The 25,416-nt window shown below is 35.0% G+C and overlaps 1 protein-coding gene across 2 annotated transcripts in view; it reads right to left on the reverse strand.

Annotated features, from left to right (window-relative positions):
* Positions 1-10,929, reverse strand: part of CDH18 (cadherin 18) — a 155,819-nt gene extending 144,890 nt beyond the window's left edge. For both annotated transcript variants that reach the window (XM_065752086.1, XM_065752087.1), the window contains exon 1: positions 10,702-10,929. In XM_065752086.1, coding sequence (XP_065608158.1) covers positions 10,702-10,929 — 228 coding nt within the window. The remainder of the gene's footprint in view (positions 1-10,701) is intronic.
* Between the last annotated feature and the right edge of the window lie 14,487 nt (positions 10,930-25,416).

The raw sequence follows: 25,416 nt of genomic DNA on the forward strand, positions 1-25,416 counted from the left end.
TTTCTCTATGACTAGTGCTTCCAACTTTCTCAATAGTTTTGTGTAATTAATGCAAATTTTCACTTGACTAATCACTGTCTTACCTAAATACATTTTCTTAATATTAAATGGCATTGTTTTGCCCCAAATACAAGTTTTTTATTACTATTAATAACACTGAGAACACTGCACCTTTTGTTACTTGCATATCTACACATCAAGATAGTTTTACATGAGAATTTATTTACTAGAGTTACTGGTTTAGGCACTTCTCAGATCACTGCATTAAGTACATGTGATAATTACTGTTCACCTGTTGATTTGCTCCACAGCCTTTTGCACTGATGTCTCAGTTTGATGCTTCTCCTTTGATGCCTTCTTTATCAAATGACTGTGCTGTGTTTCTCAAGCTTTCCAGTAGTAATTTTTTAAGCAGTCTCAGCTTTTTTGCCATAACCTCACTTTGCTCTCTTTACACCCTTTATACGTTATCTTTTGGCACAACAATCCCTGACCATCATTCTCATTCTGATGTTTGTATGCTCGTCTGTTTGCTTTTCACTGCAAGCATTTTTGAAAATTTCTTCAACGTGTGTTTCTGTGATTATAATTAATGTAGAAGACATTTTAGCCTTTTCTGTTTCTCTCACCTGGTAACAATTGCAATTTAAACAATTTTTACCTGGTGTAGGGAACCTGCTTTGGCAGGGGTGTTGGACTCGATGATCTCTTGAGATCCTTTCCAACCCCTATGATTCTATGATTTAATTCTACCTTCCCTCTTCCTTTAGCCCTTTACATCTTTCTGGCAGGTGCTGTGCATTTGTTTTAAGCATTACTTAAGACCAAGACTAGCTTTTTTTGTTTTGTTTTGGCAATTTCATGACTAGTTTGCTTATTAAACTCTCATTTGTTACGGTTAAAGACTGTTTATACTGGGGTTATATCTCAATTTCAATGTAAAAAGTATCTTGTTTTCCAAGGAATAAGGGACGTCCTCCATTATTGCTGCATTTCTCCTACCTTTAGAAGCCTCAGCAAGTCACTGCAATTTGATATTCCTGTGAGCAGAGCAATAAGAATGTTCTTTGAGTTTTAACATTACATATAAATTGTCCATTAAGGTCTTTTTCATTTCATACATGGTAGGGTTGTGATTTGACTCAGTTTTCAGACAAGTATTCAAATATTAAGGGCGCATAAGCGGTACTCCTGTGAAATCCTACCAGTTCTAAAATCATATTATTGAATTGTATAACAAAAGGTATTGCTGTTTACTGATTTAAATATTAAGTCATAACGTGAAAGAAGCAATATAAATACATTTAAAAGAATCAAAGAAAAACAGACATTAACAACACATAAACAGATCTTGTGTCCCAACAGACTGCATATATGTTAATACTAAGCATTTCTATTTTGTAAACATATACATTAATCTTTTGAAACAAGCTTTCCTGATATAAAGCAAAACTTCTAATTCTGAATATTACTTGTTTGGTTATCAACATACTATCACAACACATAGTTCACTTACACCTTTGGACTAATATGAAAATATACCTTCAGTAGAACTATAATCGTTGGTGTGTGTTCTATGTAAGACTTTGAAAAGCTGTATTATTTGCAGTGATACCTCAAGTATTAAAATTCGGATTCACTGGAAGATACCAAAACAGAACAAATAAACAGACAGTAAATACAGGCAACTGAAAACAGAAGAGATAAGGGCATATAAATGCTTATGCTACATACTAAAAGCAAGGTTATATTTATGAATCCAAACTATCGTCTTTGGTGATTAAAGAATTATTTGCTTGTAAACTAATGCTAAGATTTCAAACTTTTGAAAGAGGAAAAAGGAGGATTTGATACAAATGCACACCATACTGGGTAGTATCCTACTTCACTGGAATGAGTCCTACAACAAACTCACCTGGCCCTCTTATTTCCCAGATCCTTTCAGTAGAGAAGCATCTTTGCAAGTGTCCATTCTATCTCCTGTTCTGAAAAGCTTTGTACAGGGAGCCTGGCTTTAAAAAAACCCATCTAAATTCTGGAGAGTATATACTTAAGCAAATTGACCCCGTATCCTAGGAATACAAAGACAACTTTAAAGACATTTTGTTCTAGCTCCAGATATGAAGATTTACCTCTGCTCAGGTTCCTGGCTTTAAATATTTGAGCATAATCTGAATATCACCTCATCACTTTCTTTCCAGACAAAGGTGTTTGTATTCTTTTCACTGTTATTTAAAGAACAACAAGAAAACCCAGCAAACATACAAGTTGCAGCTAATAATCTTCTGCTAAGAACTACTTAAATCAAAACTAATTTCTTGTCAAGAACTAAACAGAGCTAATCCTGAAAAGCAAAGGAAAAAAAATCTTTTATGTTTATAAACTGGCAATTTCCAGTATAATTATAAAATAGCTTTTGTATTTTAGAAAATAAATGTTTACAGAGGTGATTCATTTAGAAATTGATGACCATGATTTAAGTTTCACAGACTGTGTTCTATGATGAGATACAAAAGGAAAAGATGGAAGTTTAAATGCTAGATTCCTTACTTTTATTTCTTATTGTCTAAGAGAGTTTCATTCTCATTGAAAAATATGCTTATGGTTTAGACCACAGAAAATAAATTTTCAACATTTTATGTAATTCTTATAATTGTGATACAACAACTGAAAGAAGACATATAGTTAAAGTATCTAATAAATTGAAGAAGTTATAGCTTATAAGGGAATATATTCCAAATCAACATTCAGTGCTATAGATGACATACTACACAACCCTCTGCAAACTTCACTATGAGTCCTAGAACATTGCAGGCTCATATATCCAGCCACTTTGAGAGAAATTTTCAATAAGCTTCTGGACCTGAAACTCCTTTTAGAATATCTATCTCTCAGGTTACAAAATAATAATAATAATAAAACAAATCTTCCTGCTAAATTATGTTCTATATGGCTTCATTTTTCACATCGTTCTTAATAAAAAAAAGCAGAAAACAACTAACTACTGCTCATTTAGTTTGTATTTGTTCATCTAATTAGAATGATTGTCTTTTGCATTTTTTTATTGTAGTCAAGTAAAAAATTGTTTATTTTTTACTTCATCTAGGTTTTTAATCATGCAACAAGCATTTCTTTCACTGAACAAATAACCTATGTAAAAGTAACTTCTCAGATAACTTGATAAATTAGGCAAATGATGCAGCAACATATTTCAAAGGATGATATGTGAGGAAATTTATACAAGAAAATGAACATGAATTAATACTTCTCTAGCACTGAGAAAGTACTTGAGAAATAATTTAGATGTCAATTTATATTTGAATTAGCCAGCATATAATCAGCTTCATCACTTCCTGATTTAAGATTAACTGCTAAACATTCTTAAAAATGAAACCGACAAATTTCTTCATTGCCACAAGCCAGGAGTGCCTCTAACTTTTCAGTAGAAAGGGAAGACAAAATACAGTGGGAAAGCTCAGTCAACACAGACACCGGTTAGTTATTAATTTCGTGGAAAAAACAGACTAGTATTGGGGAAAATTAATATAATTTAGAGCCAAATAAAAAAGGACAGTGAGAAACAGAGAAAAATATTAAAATATCCCCCCCTCCCACACATCTCATTGGGTCTAGCCTCACCCCTCGTGTCCCTGACCCCTCCACCTCCTGATCCCATGCAGTACAGGGGGCTGGGGAGTGGGTCCAGTACCTGACAGCCCTTCTCTGCCTTCTCCTCCCTCCTCATACCATGCCCTGCTGCAGCTGGGCCTTCCCAAAGGCTGAGGGAAAGCCTCACTCCAGTGTGGCCCCCTGTCAGAGAATCATAGAATAGAATCAGATAATAATCAGGGCTGGAAAAAACCCACTAAGATCATGTCCAACCGTCATCCCATCTCCACCATGCCCACTAAATCATGTCCCTTAGTACCTCACCTATGCATTTCTTGAACAGCTCCAGGGACAGTGACTCTATCATCTCCCTGAGCAGCCTGTTCCAATCCATCACCACTGTTTCTGAGAAGAAAATTTTCCTAACATCCAACCTGAACCTCCCCTGGCACAGTTTGAGGCCATTACTTCTAGTCCTATCACTGTTTCCCTGAAAAGGAAGCTGATTCCTGCCTTGCCACAACCTCCGTTCAGGCAATTATTGACGGTGATAAATGTCTCCCCTGTGCCTCCTCTTCTCCAGAAAGAACAACCCTCAGCTGCTCCCCATAAGTCCCCTGCCAGCTCTGTTGCATGCTCCAGGGCCTCCATGTCTTTCTTGTAGTGAGGGGCCAACTGTACACAGTACTCAAGATGCAGCCTCACCAAAGCTGAGTACTGAAAGACAATCACCTCCCTGCTCTAGCTGGCTGTGCTGTTTCTGATATAAGCCAGGATGCCATTGGTGCTGGGTGCACCTGTAGCCTCTCGTGTCCTCCTCCTCTTCCCTGGGTGCAGACGGGCTGTTTCTCCTCCTGTTGGCAGCTGCGGGCAGCATCATGCCCTCTCTTCCTCAAGGTCTCCTGAAGTACCCATCCTTGGCTGCTGGACCCGGCCGTGCCCTGCACTGGGGCCACTGGAGCCAGCTGGAAACGGCACAGTCCAACATGGGGCAACCCTGGCCTTGCCTCACAGTGTGGTCCCACAGCCCCAGAGATGTCACCTGGACCCTCACTGTACAACTAATCTTACTGCCATAAAGAACCTGTTTTGTAATACAGTCATGAGGATGCCTTGCAATATTCAGGATGTGAACTAAAATTCCATATAAAACAACACAGAGTGCAAGTTCTTGCTTATTTTTAGTATGAAAAGCTTTGGGGTGGCAGGTCTTCGGGTAGCTTTTTGTAAAAAGCAAAAAATAAGGTAGCTGCTATCACGTAGGAAGTCACATATTACTAACTTTAGGTTATGTCATAGAGGTATGATGGAGAGGGGCCAATTCCTCTGTTTCTTGGTAAACCTGCTCCCTGAGCAACAGCGGGAGATGGAAAAAAAAAAAGACACTGTCTTGTCTGACCAATGTTGGCTTCCTGTTAACTTAAATGACACTGAACAAGATGCTATTTATCAGTATTAATGGTGACATGAATGAGGACCTGAGTAATCAGAGAGCAGAACGCCATAAACATGGGTACAAAGTCCCATTAAAGTTAGATGTTAGTGATCTGCACACAACAGAAAAAATGTAAAAGGGGGTCTGTGTGTGATATATATGTGTGTAAAGTAAAAAAGGCTCTATTAAAGTACATAACTCTAGTTTTCCAGTGTCAACATCTATAATCTCAGTCTCACAGACTCCTGGAGAGGTCCTCTGGAAGAAGCTGAAGACATCTCTCACCTTTAAATTGAATTAATATAGTTAAAAACCTGTGCTCAGATATTAACTCTATTGATTCAGTGTTGGTCCTCCTTCTAAGAATCTCTAGAAGAATTAAAAAGTAACAGTAGTGAAAATCTTTTTCACACCAAACACATTACATTTGTAATTTAAAAGTTTGCTGAGTTTAACTCTATTCCTTTTCATTACAACTTCTTTTCAACATAAGTAAATCTGAGTGTAAAAATTCTAAGAAGCAATCAAAGTCCATAAAATAACAGAAAAATGTTCATTCACACATTTATGTTTTTATTGCTACCATGCTTTTGCTAGACAGAGGAAAATTATTTTGACTAATGTTTTCATTTTTAAAAGGAGCATCTTAAACGGTAGAAAATTAGATGCACATTGTTCTGCATCTGTTTATGCCCTTCATACTAATTTTACAAAGGTATGACGATGGTTAGCAAGCCTTGTGCAAAATCTTTAGACTATAGCATTTAAACTTACCTTTTCATTATCTTTAAATTAAAATAAAACTACTTTTTAAATTAGACTGAATATTGGAACTGTTTGCTAATGTTTAAAATGATGAAACATCTCGTATGCTTTATTTATTTAAACCTCTGCCACTAAATGAAGCCATTTTAATTGTGAAACTCAGCTTTTGCTTCTTCCCTAGCATATATTCTGAAAGATACATTTTTCCCTTCCTGTCATTAAATCTGAGATGCAAAATTGTCTTGATCTGATCAGAGAAGACTAGATTCACTTTCCTGTACTAGGACTAGTTTCTTGCAATGACACATCATCATACCAACCTGAAAAGGATTTCTTAATAACAAGTTTTTTATGCAGTATTTCTGTTTTGAAGACTAAAATAACAAATTAATAGACCCATTAGCAGGGATGACTTTCCTCACCTAATTTACAGTAAAATGATTTCAGGACTTTTTAACAGCTGTTATATTCCGCTTCCCTTTCCTGTGTTCACACTCATTACCATCTGTTCCATTCTTCCTTACACTCCCCATCAAAACAAATCTGAAAATATTTTAATATTATAAGTAAAAAAATGAGTAAACTAAGAATAACTCTCACTTTCCCCCAAATTTAGAAACAACTGTTAAAAAACCTATACACAGTTGAATACTTGAAAAGCTGTTCCTGCCCTGGAGTGTACATTTGAAGTGGATTAAGAGGTATATATTTGATAATGCAAAGATCCAAAGGGTCTGCAGAGAAATCAAGTGTCAATCTTATTCATTACATTCTTGTGCAATTGCCTCTAATAGCATGATTCACTCAGATTCTAACCAATATTGATCTCCCCTTTTCCACTATATAATTTCTATTTATTTATTTATATTTACTTCTCCCCCCAAAGTCAAAAAACACAGTGAACGTCTAGTTACGAACTGCTTCCACTGCAACTTTTAAGTAATATCACAGGACTAGACGGCTATTCTGGAGACGAAGACATGCAAAATGAAAAATAATGTTACACACTGATATACTCTCTTTTCTCTCTTAAAATCGTTTGCTCTTTTGCTCTTCAATTTCTGATCTATGAACTATTTAACCTGGAAACATGGAGGAAATGCAAAGGAAATGCAATTTGTAGAATTGTTAGTTTGCAGCACTACAGCACAAGTTTCCTCAGGAGGGTCTTCGTTCTCCTGATCTGGTGAACAGAAGGATGATACCGGACCACCCATTAAGTGCTCTTACTAGTCCCTTTTTCATTACTCAGTCACGTTTTAATTAACATAGTTTTCACCTGGGAATGTCTCATGTTTTCTCTTGTAGCTGGAAGCTCAGTTATGTGGATTCAACTGCTTGGGACAAGGACATTTGCTCCCGGTTAATGAAATTTCTTCACTGCATGCATACACACAGAAATAAGCAGTCTGTCTGAATACTGTTAGATACTATTGATCTTAAGGAGTTTTCAAGAAAGCCTCCCAAAATAAGTCAGGATTGTAGGAAAAAGAAGTCACTGTGGTTTGAATGTCTAGAGATACCTTTTTAAGTACCAAAATGTTTTTGCATTTGTCTTTTAAAGGAAGCAAGCTACAAAACAATGAAGACTGATCCAAAAGGAAACAACAGAGAACTAGTTCAGTAATGCCAGTACCACAGAAAATATCTAAAATACACAAGAGGTTATTTTCTTATTTCTATCACAACCTAATTTTTCCAAGACCTGTGTTTTGCCATGTTCCTTGTTCCTATAAGATTCTCATACACTTCACAAATATGGAATAATTTTATACAGATTTTTAGTCTTTGAACTATATGTTTTCAACAGAAAAGAAGTAATGAGATATGAGATATGTTTGATATTAAAGTATAAAGATGACTTGTTGTCCTAACTTTTGATGTATAACAGATGATAGCAGTAAAATAATCCATAACCTTGACAGTCTTTTCTTGATAAGAATGAGAAACTTCACTATACTCATGGCAGGCCTGCCCTATTCTTGTCCTCAGAGTGCATTTCCATGACAATGACTGTAATCATTATAACAGCATTGTACACAATGACTCTGCTTTCTGTGATTCTGCTTTCAAACTGGGTATGAAAAATGTGAAAGGACGGATATCAAATGGCAAAACACTCACCAGTGAAGCAGAGAAGTCTACAAAATTAATAATTTGACAGAATTGATAAGGTGCTGCCACTGAATGGAAGCCTGGAATTTAGAGGCAACACTCACATTGCCTTCTTTCATAATCTAAGGGTTTTATCATGAAAATCTTTTATTCAATTAGACAGGTCAAATGAGGACTTGTGAGGTACGTATAATTAAATGCAACATCAACTGAGCAACCATTTTTTTTCAAAATGAAATCAACTCAAGCACAATGATTATTACTAAACATTATTATAACTAACATTACATCAGTCCCAGCCAGCCATTTCTTTTTCTTTCCAAATTAAAAATAAACGAAGCAATGTGATTGATCTTTGCAGTAAATCAGGTACCATCAGAACCATCACAGCATTATTTACCAAATATAAAATAGAGTATAGATGCTTCTATGTCCCACAAAGCTTCTGCAAAAATGAGTTTACAAATGTTGCAATGTACTCAGAGTAGAAAATTATATAGACCATAGGGAATTCTTACAGGAAAAGGAAGAAAAATATTGGTAAGTAGTGAGGAAGAAATGTCCTCAGATAAAGCATGTGCTTCTGACCACAAAGGATTAAACACAATCCTATTCATTGATCTTTATAAATGTAGCATTAATATAGAGGTCAGAGGATGAAAGTATACTTCTAACATTACCACAGCAACATAAAATTGAAAGGGATCATCCTATAGGTCACTAAATCCAGGTGTCCACTCTTTCATGTTTCAAAACGTTAACATAAAGACAAGCATGCTTTGAAATCCTTTCAGATCCTGCCACTCTTCCTATTAAGAGCCTCTTCTAGAATCTTGCTTATTTTCTTGTTTCCATCCTAAATTAACTCACTGTGAGCAAAAACTAACTTTTTTCAGGGATGAGCTGAATCAAATAGGTCTCTTTCCCCTGTGGTTTCCTCTGAAATGTATTTACATAGTATATACATACTCTGCTATTATTTTTGATGGTTATTATCCAAGCATATTTTACCTTCCACCACCACTCTAAACCATAATGTTGGATTTTCTGTACGTAGTTTCACAGGTAAATTCATTTTTCTTGGCCAAAATTAAAGACAGAAGTAAACACGTTAGCATTACTTTGTACAGCAGCTTTAATATTGTCTTTGTTTTTACTATGTTAGCTTTTGCAGCTTCAAATCATACTTACCTCATTTAAAATACAACAGTAGAAGCTATAATTTATCTGATGATCAGATCTTTCTCTTCCTCTGTCCCTTTCACTTGACGAATCAACAGTGCACAAGAGAAATCCATGATATTGTTCTACATGAGCCTTATTAGACTGTGGTCTTGATGTTTACTCTGTATCTCAAAGTACCAATATTCTTCCTGCAATCAAGCTCTATCCAGATAATCTTTTGATTCTCCTGCATAGTTCCACCTTGGCAAAATGTTCATGGAATATTTCTTCTGTTCCAAATTTATACATGAAAATGTTAATCAGACAAGCATGGTGTCTAGAGGAATATGCCCTCATCAGCTCATCTACCTTAAAAACCTTTATTTCAATGTAACCCATCATTTCCACTTAGAAACATTCTTCCCCAGCCTACATTTCCCACATGAATCCTAAAAACTTTCAATGTGCCAAGTACTTGGCATTTTTCTAAGGCTGGCCTAACAAAATAGGGTATTTTTCTGATTTTTGTGTTGACAGTATCTTACATACAAATGCTCCAGTTGCTATTTTGAGTTGAGATGATACTTTTCAAATTTGAAAGCCCTGGCTACCAGACATCTGTGATTTCAGGAGCTACTGGTTTCCTTGGATATTTTGCATATTCTAAAATACAGTCTTGAGGGCAAAATGAAGACAAAATGAAATAGTCCCAAAATTCCCCATGCTTTTCTCATTAAAGTAAAAAAGTACCTCAGTAAAGAGGTAAACCATCTTTACCTCTCATATTCAACATATTTCTCCAATTTCATTAAGGAAATAAAGATTATTCTAGATCATATAAGAAATTCTATCATTATGCTGACAGTGCTCAGAGGGAGAAAAACTCCATCTGTCATATGTCTTTCAGTAAAGCCAAATATATAATGATTTCTGTGTTGTTTTTTTTTTAGAGTAAATCTAAAACATAAATTACCTAGACAATATTACACATAATAAACTAGAATTCAGTTGGCTAACCTACAACTGCATCAGCATGAACATTATGCATGAAACTCACTGTGTAAATACAAAAATACAGGGCCTGTTGTTTCTACAGACTTCTTATGAATTGCAACAAGTAAATACCACCTGCATCTCATAAGAATGTCACAGAGAGATCTCCCTTTGAAAGAGTCCTTTTCCAACTTGCCCTTACATCCTGGAATTCATATGTTATTGAATCTAGATTGTATTTATTATATTCCCTGAAGTAGAACTGAACCTTATTTTGAAATACTCCAGAAAATTATTTAGTACTGACATATTCAAACATTATTCACTTAGGGGCCTACAGGATCCAATATAAGAGTATCAGCTGCACTCACTCCATGTCTATCTGAGCTCAGAAGAAATACTCTAACTTCATCCTTTTTACTTATTTTTTAATATTTCTGCTTATAATAAACACAGAAAGCATACCTAGGGGACTGGTAAGCTCACTGTGCCTGTATATAACAACATGAGAGGTGTTCATTTTTAAAATTAGGTGACATCTAAGGAGAAACTTGGTTTTCCTCTATCAGTGCCATGTTTCAGGGGATGGAAAAATTAAAACAAGAAGATAATGACCTTACCTTTCCTACATACTGAGGATCTGGTCCCATGTGTTCTTCTAAAACAAAGAACTGATTCCACACCCATCCACGCTTGGGACGATGATGTACTTCTGTTTCACCTTCTATATGTTTTGTTTGATTTCTAGTCACCTTGATGGAGCCATGATGAGCAGCTCCATAACACCTCTGCACAAAACAGAGACAAACTAGGACTGGGCAGATACAAGATGTACTTGTAATTCTCATTGTAGGATAAGGTTTCTGTTCAAAGTTTTCTTCCCCTTGTCTTTTTCAGCTGTAATCCTTTAAAAAGTTCTCGAGATGGAAAGTGAAGCCTGGTTCAGTAATACAGTCCAAAAAGGATTTTTCTGCTTGTTCATGGTTCAGCTGCCCATTGGGGGAAGCTCAAACTATATTTACATTATGAAAAGCTGACTGGAAAAATTGGTATTTCTTCTGAGGTCTTCACCACAGAGCTCCACAGACGACCATTTTCTATCTAATAGGGAAAGAAAAGAAAGCCACTTACTCATCACTAAAACCAGAAATTTTAAGATTATTGACCTTAGATTATACTCACAGCTGTATCAACCACTCTCTCAAAGGCTCTCACTGTAACTAAAATTTGACTCCTTTCTGTAAATTTGGTTTTTGATTGTTTTTATTAAAATACCTTAAGAATTAGCATTTTTTTTCCAAGCTACAAAGAGAATACACTTCATTAAAAACTCGATGACCTGAGCAAGTTAAATTGGAGATTACCTACAAGTAAGTCACTGATATATTCCAGCAGTTAAAAAAAAACAACAACACTGCTACAGTGTCATTAGACAGATAAGGACTGACAAATCATTTCAGGTAAGTTTTCAATCTTCCATACACTGCACAGAGATCCAACATGGTGAAAAATACCATGGCTATAATGGTTTTCAAATAAAGTCTCCAAAATGGGTTGAGGATTGTGAGTTAGTATTACAGCATACTGAAAAAGATATTCAGTCAAAACATGCATTTTTACTAATTGTCCTTTACTTAAATTCCAACCAGTATCATATCAGCATGTCATAAAATTAGATTATATTGACAGAAAATTCAGATACTGCTGTTCAAATGATTTTTATAGAAGCATCTAAGTTCACAGTCACAATACTTTCTCAGTTTCAAAAGAAAAATACAATCTTTTTTAAACAAAATAGTAAAATATGAAAATGTACGCTGAATTTGGTGTTGAATATAAAGTAAAATACCTCAGAAACAAATAAAATAGTTTTTTAAACTCAGATAAATAGTTACTCTGAGCAAAAAGTTTGATCACTTATCTGAATATATCAAGAATCAATCAATTTAGGAGACTCCAAACATGCAAATAAATCTAGAAAATAAATAAATAAATAAATAATTGAACCACTTTCCAATATTGGCTTTGTTTAGGTACAATGAAGTCATTCAAAGCCACGTGCAAACAGATGCAAACAGAAAGATACAGGAAAAGTCTGCTCACAATAAAAGAAGAGGACTTCAAGACTTTGCTGTGCATTAGAAATACCCGTTACTGACATATTTTCTATCACTATTACTCGTTTATTACACGGGGTTATTCTGAAGGAAGACCACTAGTCACCCGTGTCTGGGGAGGAGATGAAAAAGAAATTCAGTACAGTATTTTTTTACTGAAGAAAGAAATTCTTAGCATTCCATTTTACCCTGCTTTCTAATTCTTTGTCAATGTAATCACCCATCAAACACAACAAAGGCCAAGCCACTGATCTTTTAGAAGCCTCATATCCCATTTCAGAACAGATTTCATATAACAGCAATGTACTATAACCTGCTTAACATACAAATGTGACTTAATAGGAATTTTTCAGAGCTAAATGTTGTATGAAGTCATACGAGAGCGCATATCCAGACAATCCGAGTCACATTCGTTTCTAACTGTAACTTCCTCCTTGGTTTCCACACCTTTCTGCATTCCTTCCTTATTCTTGCTAGAAATCGGTTTTGCCTTGAGGAATGCAGTTTCCTAATAAAGATTCCTATATTCCTATATAGCAGATGAGCTACTTAAATAAATAGTTAAGTCATTGTTATATTTCAGGTATACATTAAATTAAGCGGTACCTTACAAAATTGTAAGGCTGCTATTTTATCTATTCAAGTATTATTTTTCTTCCTTTAGTTTCCATCTTGGGAAATGCTTGGGAGCAGTTTATAAGACTATCATCAGTGCACAATAATGTAAAAAATTGTATATAAGGTGCATTGAGATTTCTTAGAATGGCACATTTAAAATGTATTTGAAATCATTACTACTAAACTCTCCTTTATAAAAATTGTGAGGGTGATAGTGGTGGAAAACTCATATTTTCTAAAAGAATGAATATAAATGAGCACAGAGTATAGCAATAAATCAAGATTTACTATACAGATCTTTGTTTCTCACTCCTCTCTGAAGTCATCCACAGAGTAAATTCAAAAATACCAACATGGATCATGTAAACTGTGTTATATATATACAATTAGAACAAATAATAACAAAAAAAAAATGGAAATATTCAATGGATTTCTCTATCTCTTAAATGTCTGCTCTTCTTAGGCTTAACGTTAAGCATAAGAAAGTGAATTTACTTTGTTCTAAAAATCCTGTTATTTAATTTAATTCAGAGATTATTTGTTAAATAACATACCAAAAATTAAAATCTTAACTTTTTTATTCTGCATATCTTTTAAAACTGAATTGAGAAGGGGGAGGGGGGTGGGGGGGGGGCAGGGCGGGGAAGATGACTATAGAGTCTGTTTCCTGTTATAACCAGGAATTCAGGCTTCAAGAGTTACTGATTTGTGTTTGAAGCCTGGAGAATCATCATTTCCACATGAGAAGTTCAACAATTAAAAGAACAAGGATATGTAGTAAAGGTTCTTTGAAGTATTTTGGCCCTTGTAAACTTATACTAAAAGCAAAGCCTAATTAATGCTCAGTGTAAAGCTATTCTTAGTTACTCAGCATCCTTCTATTAAAGGTCTACTAGAAACATTCATTTAAGAATAAATAAACAAAACAAAACAATCTGCCATGAAGACAGCAAAGCTAGTCTGCAGGGGGCAAGTACAGACGGGAAGATCTGAAATGGATAATGAGGAAGTAGGAAATAGACAAAATATGAGCAACTGTAAAAGAACTGAACTTTCTGAAATGCTCTCATTTGCTGCCTTCACTCTCATACTGAGATGCTGACTGTTCAGTGCTCTTGTCTGTAGCTTCAGATTAAGTGTCCTGCTTTATGGATTTTGTTATAATGATGCATGCAGCTGCAAAGCAGTCTTCTGTTATTTCTTTCTCCTGGGAGCCCTGATGAAAATGAGTCGTATATCTCAAGAGACTGTCAGAATGAGTTAAAATTAAAATAAATAATTAAATACGATGAGGTGGGAGAGTCCTACCAGCACTGCTGAAAATCATTATGGGAGAGTAGTTACTGCTTAGTGTGGCAGCAAGCCTCAGTAATGAACTCCCAGGAAACCAGTAAAAGCACAGTGATGCAAAATGCGTATGCACCATAAGGAGATGCATCCTTAATAGAGGAGACTTGTCCTGAATCTCAGTGTTTCCTACCTGCTATAATCAAATTGACACGTATCTGAATTCATCTGAATGATTCATTTTTCTAAATGCACACACAGTGCAGCTCCACTTACTTTATTTTATTTTTACATCCCTCAGGAACTCTTTTCAGTCCCATTGTGATGCAGTGACAGTTAGTTACGGAACTTGTAATTAACTGCATTTCTCATTTACTTTCTGAATTCCCCCTTTGCACTCTACCCTCTAGGCTGTCCCCTGTCAGAACAAATTCTGACATTACCAAAATCTGAGTAACTTCGATAATATTATTTTAATACAAATAATCAGACAGGAAAATACTATTCTTCCTTTCGCATTTCCTCTGCTTAGTCTATTGACGATGTTACATACTTCACCACCACAGAAATAATTTTATATTGACCTGGAGATAAAAGAGAGAAAAATGAGCTAGTATTAAAATGAAAAATTTGTTAGTATTTTATCTTTTTGTAGAAGAGTTTCATAGATTGTCAACAGCATTTATACAGCAATCCAGTGGACATCTGACAACTAACAGGGGAAAAAAAAGAAAAAATTGCTGTTAGATGAAAGGAAATGGTTCATCAAGCTTATCTACAGCTGACCTTTGCTCTCTTTTGCTAAGCTATGGTAGAGCTGAGCTATTGGACTTTGCATTAGAAGAGGAAGAGCAACGTTTTTCTCAGCCAATATGATACAGAAAATTTATTATCTTGTCCCCTCATTGCATTTTATGTTGTAGGTATGTATATCAACATTAAAATAAACTAAAAAAAAAAAAAAAGAAAAAAGAAAAAATGTAATTATATGTTTTTAAAAAAAGCTTCAATGTTGTAACTCTGTATTGTCAGCTCTTTAAGACATTGGAAACTCAGCTACTTTTTCACTATAAGGAATAAAGAAATTTTCTTTCATTTGTGAAATAAATGCATGAAACACTGCTTTCCCAAATTATTTCTAAATTTACATGTAAAAACATATTACAGTTCTGAAAGTTCATATTTATTACCCTGGAACTCAATCATTTTCATGAAGAAACAGGGAGCTCATCTCTTTAAGACAACAACCCCCGCTCATGGGTCAACAGTGTCCAGGGTGTGAGTTTTTGTATCTCTTTCATGCTTTCAATGTAGTCCTTTGGTAGAGATCACTTCTACTCATTATAGAAAACAAACAAACAAAAGGCTCTCTTAAGCTTTATTTCATTTTGTAAATTATTTAACATGAACTATAAACATTTTTCTTTCATTTAAGGAAATAGTAATTCTGTTGTGGAGTATAAGGTGAGAAAAAAAAGAAGGATCAAAGAAAAACAAGAAATCAGATACTATAAAAAGATAAGTAACAAGAAAATTTAGAATAAGATAAAATAAGAACACTGAATAATTCACAGAAAAAATAAGAAAAGATAAAGAAGCAAACTGGAAGGTTCAACTGGAAAAAACTGCAGCTGTGAAAGCTTCTTCACAAAGCAATCAGAGACAATTTTTTCCTAAGATTTACGAGTGTGTATAAAATAACCACAAGCAATGCAATTCCTGTGGAATATAAGAAAGCCAGTTTACACAGTTCAAGAGGAAGACAAGTAAGGAAAACACTAACTGAAAACAAAAATCGTGAAACAAAATTCCACACAAAATATGCAAATCTGTGTACTGGTATGTTGAAATTGCCAATAGAAATGCAAAAAGTAGTATTTAATTCCCTTTTTACCTTACATATCAGAGAAACTTATCTTTCTGGGCATTCTATAATAGAATATAAAAACACACCATATAAATCCTTCAATTTAGAAAGCAAGTTGGTCCTCTGGAAAGTAAGCTATTATTCCACATGACAGAAACCTAATTTGACAGCACAGATACTGGTTGCAACCTGCCCTAATACTGTAATTAGATGTCCAAAATTAGACATTGCACAAGAATTAATAAATTACTCTTCCAATTTCTTAAAGTTAACAATAGCTGCTCTTAGTTTCAGAAAAAACACTAAAATTCTTTAAATTCATCAGATTATGTCAGATAATGTGATGCATTTTTCAGTAGTACACTGACTGACAGACATACATCACACAATTCCTACTTCAGACATTCCATTCTCCCAGCTGCCTCAGGCCTCCATAGAGAAGATATCAGAAGACTTGGTGAAATCTTCAGCCTTCAGCACAGATTTTTTTCCTATGTGCTCATAATCCAGACTATTCTCTAAATCTAAGTATCAAAATATTCTTCTCTCTCTAGTTCTTCCTTAATTCAAGGCAGAGATTATTCACAAATATCCTAGGTTTTTATTAATTGAAATGCCTTGTTTTACTAACTGAACATTTCCATTGCTGTAAATACACTATTAATGCTCTGTAAAGATAGCACACATATGCACACACAAAATAATAATAATAATAATAAAGCTCAGCTATCTCCTTGGGTTTAATTTGTGAAATTTGATTTGAAATATTAGATTTGAAATATTTTGTATTTCCAAGGTTTAACAAAACTATGTTTTTGGTTTTGTTCATAGTTCTATTATAGTATTATTTTAGACAATTAATACCTCAAAGTTCAACACAGCTCAAATGTATTTCTAGCACAACAATTTGTTCTAATCTTTTCCTTTTTATTTCAGCACACTAACTATACCTTGAGACTGAAAAGGAAAAAGAAATAGCACAGAGTCTTTTGGAGAAAAGTCTGTCTACACTTTTCCTTGACTTTCCTGACTAGTATTAAAATAGTTTGCAGTCCATATTTCCTATTAGCCTAGCAGGCCTTAATAGAAATACCTAACTGGTTAGAACAGGTGCATCATTTAAACTAGCTGAGTCATAAAACTGAATAGATAAGGTATGAATAAAAACTTCACAGATAGAAAAGGTCTCACATGCCTTACAGAAAGAGATACGTGACCTGGAATTCACATTTTCTTTATGAAAATAAGTTTGAAATAAAGCCTAGGAGCACCTGCAATTAAAAGAGAGCAGAAATCTTCAGTTACTGCAAGCACCTCTGTGAAGAACTGCTAACACCATGGTTACCTTTGATAAAACAGATTATACACATATATCTAGATGGACTTCCTGAGGGAACAAAGAGCCCACTGGTGCTAACTAAGAGCAGATGAAGAAGAACTGATAACATATAAGCTAGAACAGTTTTATGAGATTGACAGTCATTAAAAATGTTTCAGTATCTACTGAACAGTTGTTGCTTTTTTTTTTTTTTAATAAAACATGAATTCGAGATTGTTTTATGCCAAAGGCTCAATACAGCAACTTTAGTTAAAAGAATTTATAGAAACCAATAAAGATTTGTGACGGAAATATTCACTTCTGCATTGACGTGTAGCTGATCATCAAATGCAAGCTTTCATGGATTCCTGAATGGACAGCATCAACAGAGGAATTACTTGAAAAAAGTAAATTCAACCACATCATAGCTTGGTAGCTAATCCAGCACATTATATGGCAAAAGATTGAGCTTTCACATGGCCCCAGAAAGTTTTGAGGCCCAGCGTGATACACACACATAAAAGAAGAGGTTTTTTAACAGGAAAAATTTCGTCTTTTAACAGGAAAAATGAATCAACAACAAAAGCTGCATCAACTAACCAGCCAAACAACAAAAGAATTTGGTGTCCAATCCTTTCATTTTGACTCTGCTTCCATCAGGTTCCTCTTGTTTGTTGGTTTGTTTGATTTTACACATAAACTATCCAAGCTCCTTAACAAAACCCATAACAATGCAGGAAAACCATGGGAATCAGCACGGAAATAAAGTTATATTATTGTAAAAGGAATTTAAAAGTGCATCTGATTGACACTTTGGTTAGATGATACAAAAGATTAGATGTGACCTCAACACTGCCATTAACAGTGAATAGCTCCAGCGAGCAGTAGCTATAGAGATCATTTAAAAGACTCATTCATTTTGAAAATATGTTTAGAAGAGTTATTAAAAGACATTTTATATGAATGGGTAAAGGAAAGCATTAAACACTACAAACTAATGCATTTGTTACCCTGCTGGTAAATGCATTTTACGAAAGAGTGCAAATGGGCAGAGAAACACATTGTCTTTCTTGAACAAAGGACGATACACAAAGTTTGTAAACAAAACAGGAACAGTACTTAATTTGTGAACAGCTGTACACATAGACAGTGCAATTAACACCTATGTTGGTTAGAGGAAATAAAACATTAAAACGTGATTAAGGGATTCAAAACCTGTCCTCAGCTGGCACACAAAACTTTTTTTATGTAAAATAAGCAAGCACATAGCAACTTTAGGGTAACAGTGCTCTGCCACAATGAACAACTGTAGAAATTCTTTTTCCAACTAGACAATGCTACTGGCAAAACCAAAACACAATAACAACACAATCAGTCAGGTAAAACCCAGCCACTGTTTCTATAACTGTAATTGCATACACAGTGGAGCTAGCCTTTTCCTGCTGTGAAAGAAACAACTGTGAAACAGAGAAAGATGAATCACAAGTCTGACTCACACCTTCCTCTTGTCTCAGAGACCAAACCACCTACAATTATATCGTGTATGTAGCCAGGAAAAAATAAATGCAAGATAGCACAAAGATCCTTTTATATTTTATATAAAGCAGCAGAGCCTTTTCTTATGTTTTGTTTCCCTTCCTGAGAAACTTGCTAGCAGAATAAAGATTTCAACCATTTCCTGAGTCATTTCTTCCATCTATAAAGGTCAGGTCACTCAGTCAGGGAGGAAAGCAAATATATGAGGTTCTGATGATCAATTATCCAGTTTAAATAGGAAGAACAGTGTATTTGTGTATAATCCACAGGTACTGCTTATTATAAGAAATTATTTCTCAAAGATGAACAGCGAGAGCTCATTAGGGTAGTATGATAACATTCCAAATGACTGGTAAAACAAAAGGAAAAGGAAGGGAAGTCCAGTGTAAATATTGGAAAGAATTAAAGACATTTACCTCCCATAGCTTGCTACAAGTTCAGCACTGTGTGCTGGAAAATCTTAAAATAGTGTAATTTTTTATATATTTTGTTATCAAAATTATGGGCTATAATGCATACAATGCACATAACTTTCTTAGAAGAATGATAGATATCTCATTGTGTACACAAACCTGGAACTCAGAGTTTTAGAGAAAAATATTAAGTGACCTACCCTTATAATTCAAATCTTACTCTTGATGCCTGAATTTTGAAAATCTTCTTTGAGTATGCCAAGAGGGGTGATTGCTCTGTGAGAATCACACTTAAAATGTTTCAAAATATATTTTAATATAGAAAAAATTATTCATTTTTAGTGGAAGATTTTTCTCTTTTTTTTTTCTGAATCAAAATACAAACTCTCACTACCATTTCTGAAATAATATACTTTTTTAGGAACTTAACAACACAGGAAGAAAGCCAGAACTTCTTTAAAAATCATTTTTAACATTATTTGTCAATGTCCATCATAATTATGACCAAATTTGCCCATTTTTCTTATGGTAGATTCAAATGACACAACTCTGATTCTTACTCTGTTCATATATTTTGAAGTTGTAGATGTTATGGGAGTAAAAGCTCACAGTAAGAACAAAAAGAAACTGTCATAGCTACATAAACAAAGTAGAATTTATGAGCAGCTGATAAAATATTTCAGTGTTCAGAATGTCCTGTTAATCTGCACAGTAAACTTTTTTGTGAAATCAGCAAGTAGTTACCAAGTTTGGGCAATTAGCAGCATCTGTTTTGGTCAGTTACTGGCAAAGGAATAAAATATGTCAAGATCATCTTTCTTACTTTTTGTAACAGTAATATGAATTCTATTTCAGGTTTGAATTTTTGAGTGTCATGTGAAATCAGAGCAAATTGCTAGTGGCTTCAATGAATGTACCAAATAAGTCTTTATCTACTGATTTGACAATGCCCTGACATCACATGTATAATCATACAAAACTGAAATCAAGAACAACCTTTGGGCATAACCTGATTCAACCTGCTGTGCAAAGCAGGGTCAGCTTCTAGGTTGCACACAACTATACAGCATAGCTATAGGAAAGGAAAAGAGGGATGTGTTCTGGCCTGGGATTAAGCTACCTGAACAAGAGGTCACATGCCACTGAGTGCGACAAAAAACTTGCTGGACACAAAAGATTATAAAAATATAAGAAGTTACAGAGAAAGAACAGTTGGATCTCAAGAGACACGAAAAGCAGCTGAACATCACAGACACTGAAGAAGAGTATGGGGTACACTTGGAGAGAAAATACACTAAAGTCCACACTGACCAGGTAACCATCTCAGTACCACTTTGTAAAGTTGAGACTACCAAGGAAACACTATCAGAAATACTGAATTTGGATGCAATCCAAATTAAACAACAACAACAACAAGGCAGAAGTCACACCAAAATAAAAATTGAAATAAAATCTTCTGCAGAAGTAAAACATTGAGGGATAGGAAGCTGGAGAGAAGCCCTGGTAGACAGCAAGCCGAATGTGAGCCAGCAGTGTGCTCTGGCAGCCCAAAGGGCCAACTGTACACTGGGGTGCACCAGGCAAAGCACTGCCAGCCAGGAGTGGGAAGAGTTGTCTCACTCTGCTCTGTGCAGCCTCACCCTCAGCACTGTGGACAGTTTGGGTGCCACAATGCAAGAAGGACATAAAACTATGAGTGAGTGTCCAAAGAAAAGCTACAAAGATCAGGAATAGTCTAGACAATCTAGCAAGATGTGTGTAGCTTTACTTCGGAAAAGGCCCAATGCCATTCCATCAGACCCTGTGGCTGTCACCTGACAGCAGCCCCTCCACTCTCTGTAAAGAGCTGCAGCTGCCATGCCTCCCTCAGCTCCTCTGCTCTAGGCTAAGCAAACCCGGGGGCTTGTTTCACTGCTTAGTCACATCCCCAAGCAGATCTTGATACACTCCAGTTATTGTATAAGCAGCAACTCCACTGTCCCATCTAGCTGGCCTGTCTTTCCTAAAAAGTACATAGAGGTCCATGGCAGCATTCCAGCCATGGGAGCTGTCCCACAATGGCTCTGTGATGACAGTGAGATCATGGCCTTGCAATTGTACATAGATCTCTAGTTCTTCCTGTTTACTTCCCATGCTGCATGCATTGGTATACAGGCAATTCAGACAAGGAAAAGAAGCAGAGGATGCAGGTTTCCCAACAAGGATGCAAGAGGATCCCCCTGCAACTATACACACCCTTGAGGTGGCCAGACTTCTGGTTGACCACAGCAGGCAGCTAAGGAACATCTGTCACTGTCTTTGTTGTCCTGGTTTATTCCGCAGTCAGTTGCAATCTTGTGAGCATTTCCATTTTGGATCCCACCATTCAGTTTAAAGCCTATATCACTAGGTTAGGTTAGCTAGCAAAAAGTTCTTCCTGTCTTTTCTAGACAGTTGGATCGCATCCCTCTCTAAAAGGTTACAATCTTCATAGAACACCCCATGGTCATAAAAACCAAACCCTCATGTCAGCACCTGCCACATAACTAGAAGTTGATATGCATTATACATCTATTTCTGTCTTCCTCCCTTTCCTCCAGCTGGCAAAACTGATTAAAAGATAACTTGAGCATCATTTTTTTTCACCTGAATTCCCAGGGCTTTATAGTCTTTTTTGATTCTGCCCATGTTCTGTCTTCCAGTGTCATTCATGCAGGAGCTGGACACAGTAATCCTTGTGAGTCCCTTGCAAGTCAAAATATTTTGCGATTCTGTAATCTCTGATTCTATTACCCATGAATTCAATGTTGTAGATAGGGAATCATTTTAAAATAAACAAAAGTAAATAACAGTTATTGGCAGTTCCAAGGTTTCTCGTGTTGATAATAGTAATAAACATCACAAGTAAAGAGAAAGAAAAGCTAAGGCGATATGCATGTACATAATGAGGTAATGGCCTTAAGTTGTGCCAAAGAAAGTGTGAGCTGGATACCACTCTGAAATAGTGATGCATTGGAACAGGCTGCCCACAGAAGTGGTAGAGTCCCTGCAGGTGTTCAAGTAAAGGAAAAATGTAGCCCTGAGGGACATGGTTGAGTAGGCATGGTGACAATGGGTTGATGGTTGGACTAGATGATCTTAGAGGTCTTTTCTGACATTAATGATTCAACCATTCTATGTTAAGACTAAATTTGTATTTATAAACATGTCTTTTTGACATCACATTTTTACTGAGATTTCTTTAAGTCAGTGACTTTTCCCATGACATTATTTCTGCTAAACATACTATAACCATTGTCAACACACAATATTACTGCTATTATGTTGATTTCTTCCCATCTCTCTGAAAATGTTTTCTGTTTATATGGTAAGTCTAGATTCCTCATCGACTGTACTGATCCTTTCATGACGCTTAGCTTCCTCTATTCTCTTGAAATGTACATAATGTGTATTTCTTTCATTATTATTATCTTTGCAACCTCTTTTTTCACACTTCCAGCTTAGCTAGCTAAACCACCATGGTTATCAATTTATCACTTCCATCATTAAATGTGTTAAGTTCAATTTTAGACTGACTTTCTTATAAATACTGAGTTCCCCAATGAGTATGTCACAACTTTCTCAAACTTATCTATAGTAAAATACATTATCTCTTAAATGCAAGCCGTATAACTCAGCAACTCATTTTGCAAAATATTAATATGTCAGAACTGATATACAAAGCAATCACATTACAAATTACAAATGCAGCTTTGCCCAGATGGATGAATGAAAGGGATACAGATAAAAATGCACGTGCTAGGGCGTATGCACTTAGGAAGTGTCAATCTAAAGGTAACAGCAACAATAATAACAATAAAAGGAAGAAGAAAATTACTCTAATTTGGTGTTGGGAATTTCTACGTGTAATTGCTGTTGGAAATACAGAAATATTATTGTGAAATACTTTGGATATCTTGACAAGAAAAGTCTCTAGCAATTAGAAAAACACTTCTTCCAAAAGGCTGGCTTGACAGGTGAGTAAATGTAGATCTTCATGTCAGATTTTAAATATTCTTATATCTTGAAAGAAATCAGAATTATGTTTATAGCATTTTTATTGCTCCTTTGTAATACAAGTGAACACAAGCATCAGACTTTTACTTAAAGTTTTCACCCTATAGCCAAAGTTGATTAGAAGAATGATTTTTATTTTTTTACTATCTGATTTTTGAAGAAATTGCTTATGTTGGAGGATTCCCCAAGCCCACATAATTAGATTTTCTACATATGATGTCAACAAGAAAATCCAGTCATTTATGCTTTAAAAGACAAAACTTCTGTATGGTAGCATAGTCAATATGGTGTTGCCATGTCAGACATCAAAAAATTCCAGAATATTAAAAGAAAACATTTTCCAACGTTTTCTAACTTACTTTATTGCAAATTCTGAGAGACATCACATACTAAATTCAGGTGAAATCCAAACAAGAGAATTACCTGAAAAAGATCTCTGAATGACTTCAGAAAAGATGTACAGAAATGACTGAGGTATTGCATGTAATTTTACTTAAATTCATCATTTTTTAGCTCTAAAGATAAATAAACGTTTTATACAGCAGACAATTTTTATGTACTCGTTTGTAATACTCTTCAAATCTCTAAAGGTGTTAAATATACTAGTTCCACTAAATTGCTATAGACTTAGTACATAGAACTTCAGTACGCTGTTATGAAAATTCTAGCTTCCATTCTTGTCCAATTACTTTCCAGGAACAGATAAGAAGGTAGATAAATTGAGGTTGAATGTCAAAGCCATAACATGAGCAAATCCTCAGGAACAGAAGGGGGATGTGAAATAAGGTTAAGCAGTAGGATCACATCTTAAGTTCTGATTGTGCAAACAAAAAAAGACCTACTTAACTTTAAACCTATTAATGAAAAGCTCATTGAAGCTAATGGGATTGTTTGCTTAAGTCTAAGCTTTAAACTTAACTTTTTAAAGATCAGGTCACAGGCATTTTAATGGGGGACCTAGAGGATGAGCTACTGTGAATAAATATTACATAATAAAGAATACCAGGTAAATTTAAGAATGTAGCATTCAGTTTAAAAATATGTTTTTCTTCCATTATCATAGTAATAATAATCTAAAAATAAGTAAAACATTATAAGATCATTTTTATATTGTTTATAAATAATAACAATGGTATTTGATATTAGGCTTTATAGTGAGGGTTGAAAATCCTCAAGAAATTACTCACAGGGTGCATAAAAGTTTTAAGTTTAAAACAAAAAAAAAATATTATATTGAATTCTTTGTATCCAGTGGACAACTCCCTAACTTATATGCATTTTGGAGCTCAGCTTTGTTTCTGTAAGTGAACGGGATGTAAGTTTAGCATGTTCCCATAAATTAATATTCATCCAGCGTCATTAAAAGAACACCTACTACAGTCATGACTGAACATCCAGAAGAGCTACCCTCCCCACTTTAAGAAGGAATGTACTTCATAGAAAAGATCAGTTTCTGAGAAAAATCTATCTCAGTCTCATTTTGAGCCTTATGCTGCTTACAACTACACTGTTTCCACAGTACACCACTCAAACAAGGTGAAAAGTGGCAGACCTAACATGCAACATGAGAAATACCTGGGAAGGGTGATGAACAAGCCTTAATAAACTATATCCTATTTATGGAAATACTCATTCAACAGTTAGTAAAGAGAACATCGTTTAATGAGGAATACAACAATCTAAAAATAAACTTACATGAGTAACAGCTTCCAGAGATGTATAATGAGACCTGGAATATTTACTATTAAAACAGTCAAGAGAAACAAAACCACATTTATTTTAGTAGTATTATCACTATCCAGTCAATCAAAGTGAGATTCAAGCTATTATAGGCTGTTTGTAGTCTTGCATTTTGGTGTTCTGTGTTTCCTCACTGCTTACCTTTATGTTACTTTAAAAAAAAATTACTAAGAGGAATACTTAAACCTCTACATATTTTAGCACGGACCTATTACTAGTAGGAAAGGTTAGTATTGTAGGCAAAACAATTAGAAAACCTTCATCACAGACTTTTGATAATTCAAAGCAGGCTTCAGGACAAAAAAGTAGTATCAAGAAAGTAAGTATAAAAACACGATTAGAGAAGCTTAAAAACATAATAAAAGTTTGTGATTGTGAAATGGTGCAGATGTAGTAGTTTTAAG

This window comes from Cyrtonyx montezumae, unplaced genomic scaffold (genome assembly GCF_038088225.1).
Source record: "Cyrtonyx montezumae isolate F1298 unplaced genomic scaffold, pur_monq_1.0 scaffold_8, whole genome shotgun sequence".
Taxonomy (NCBI): domain Eukaryota; kingdom Metazoa; phylum Chordata; class Aves; order Galliformes; family Odontophoridae; genus Cyrtonyx; species Cyrtonyx montezumae.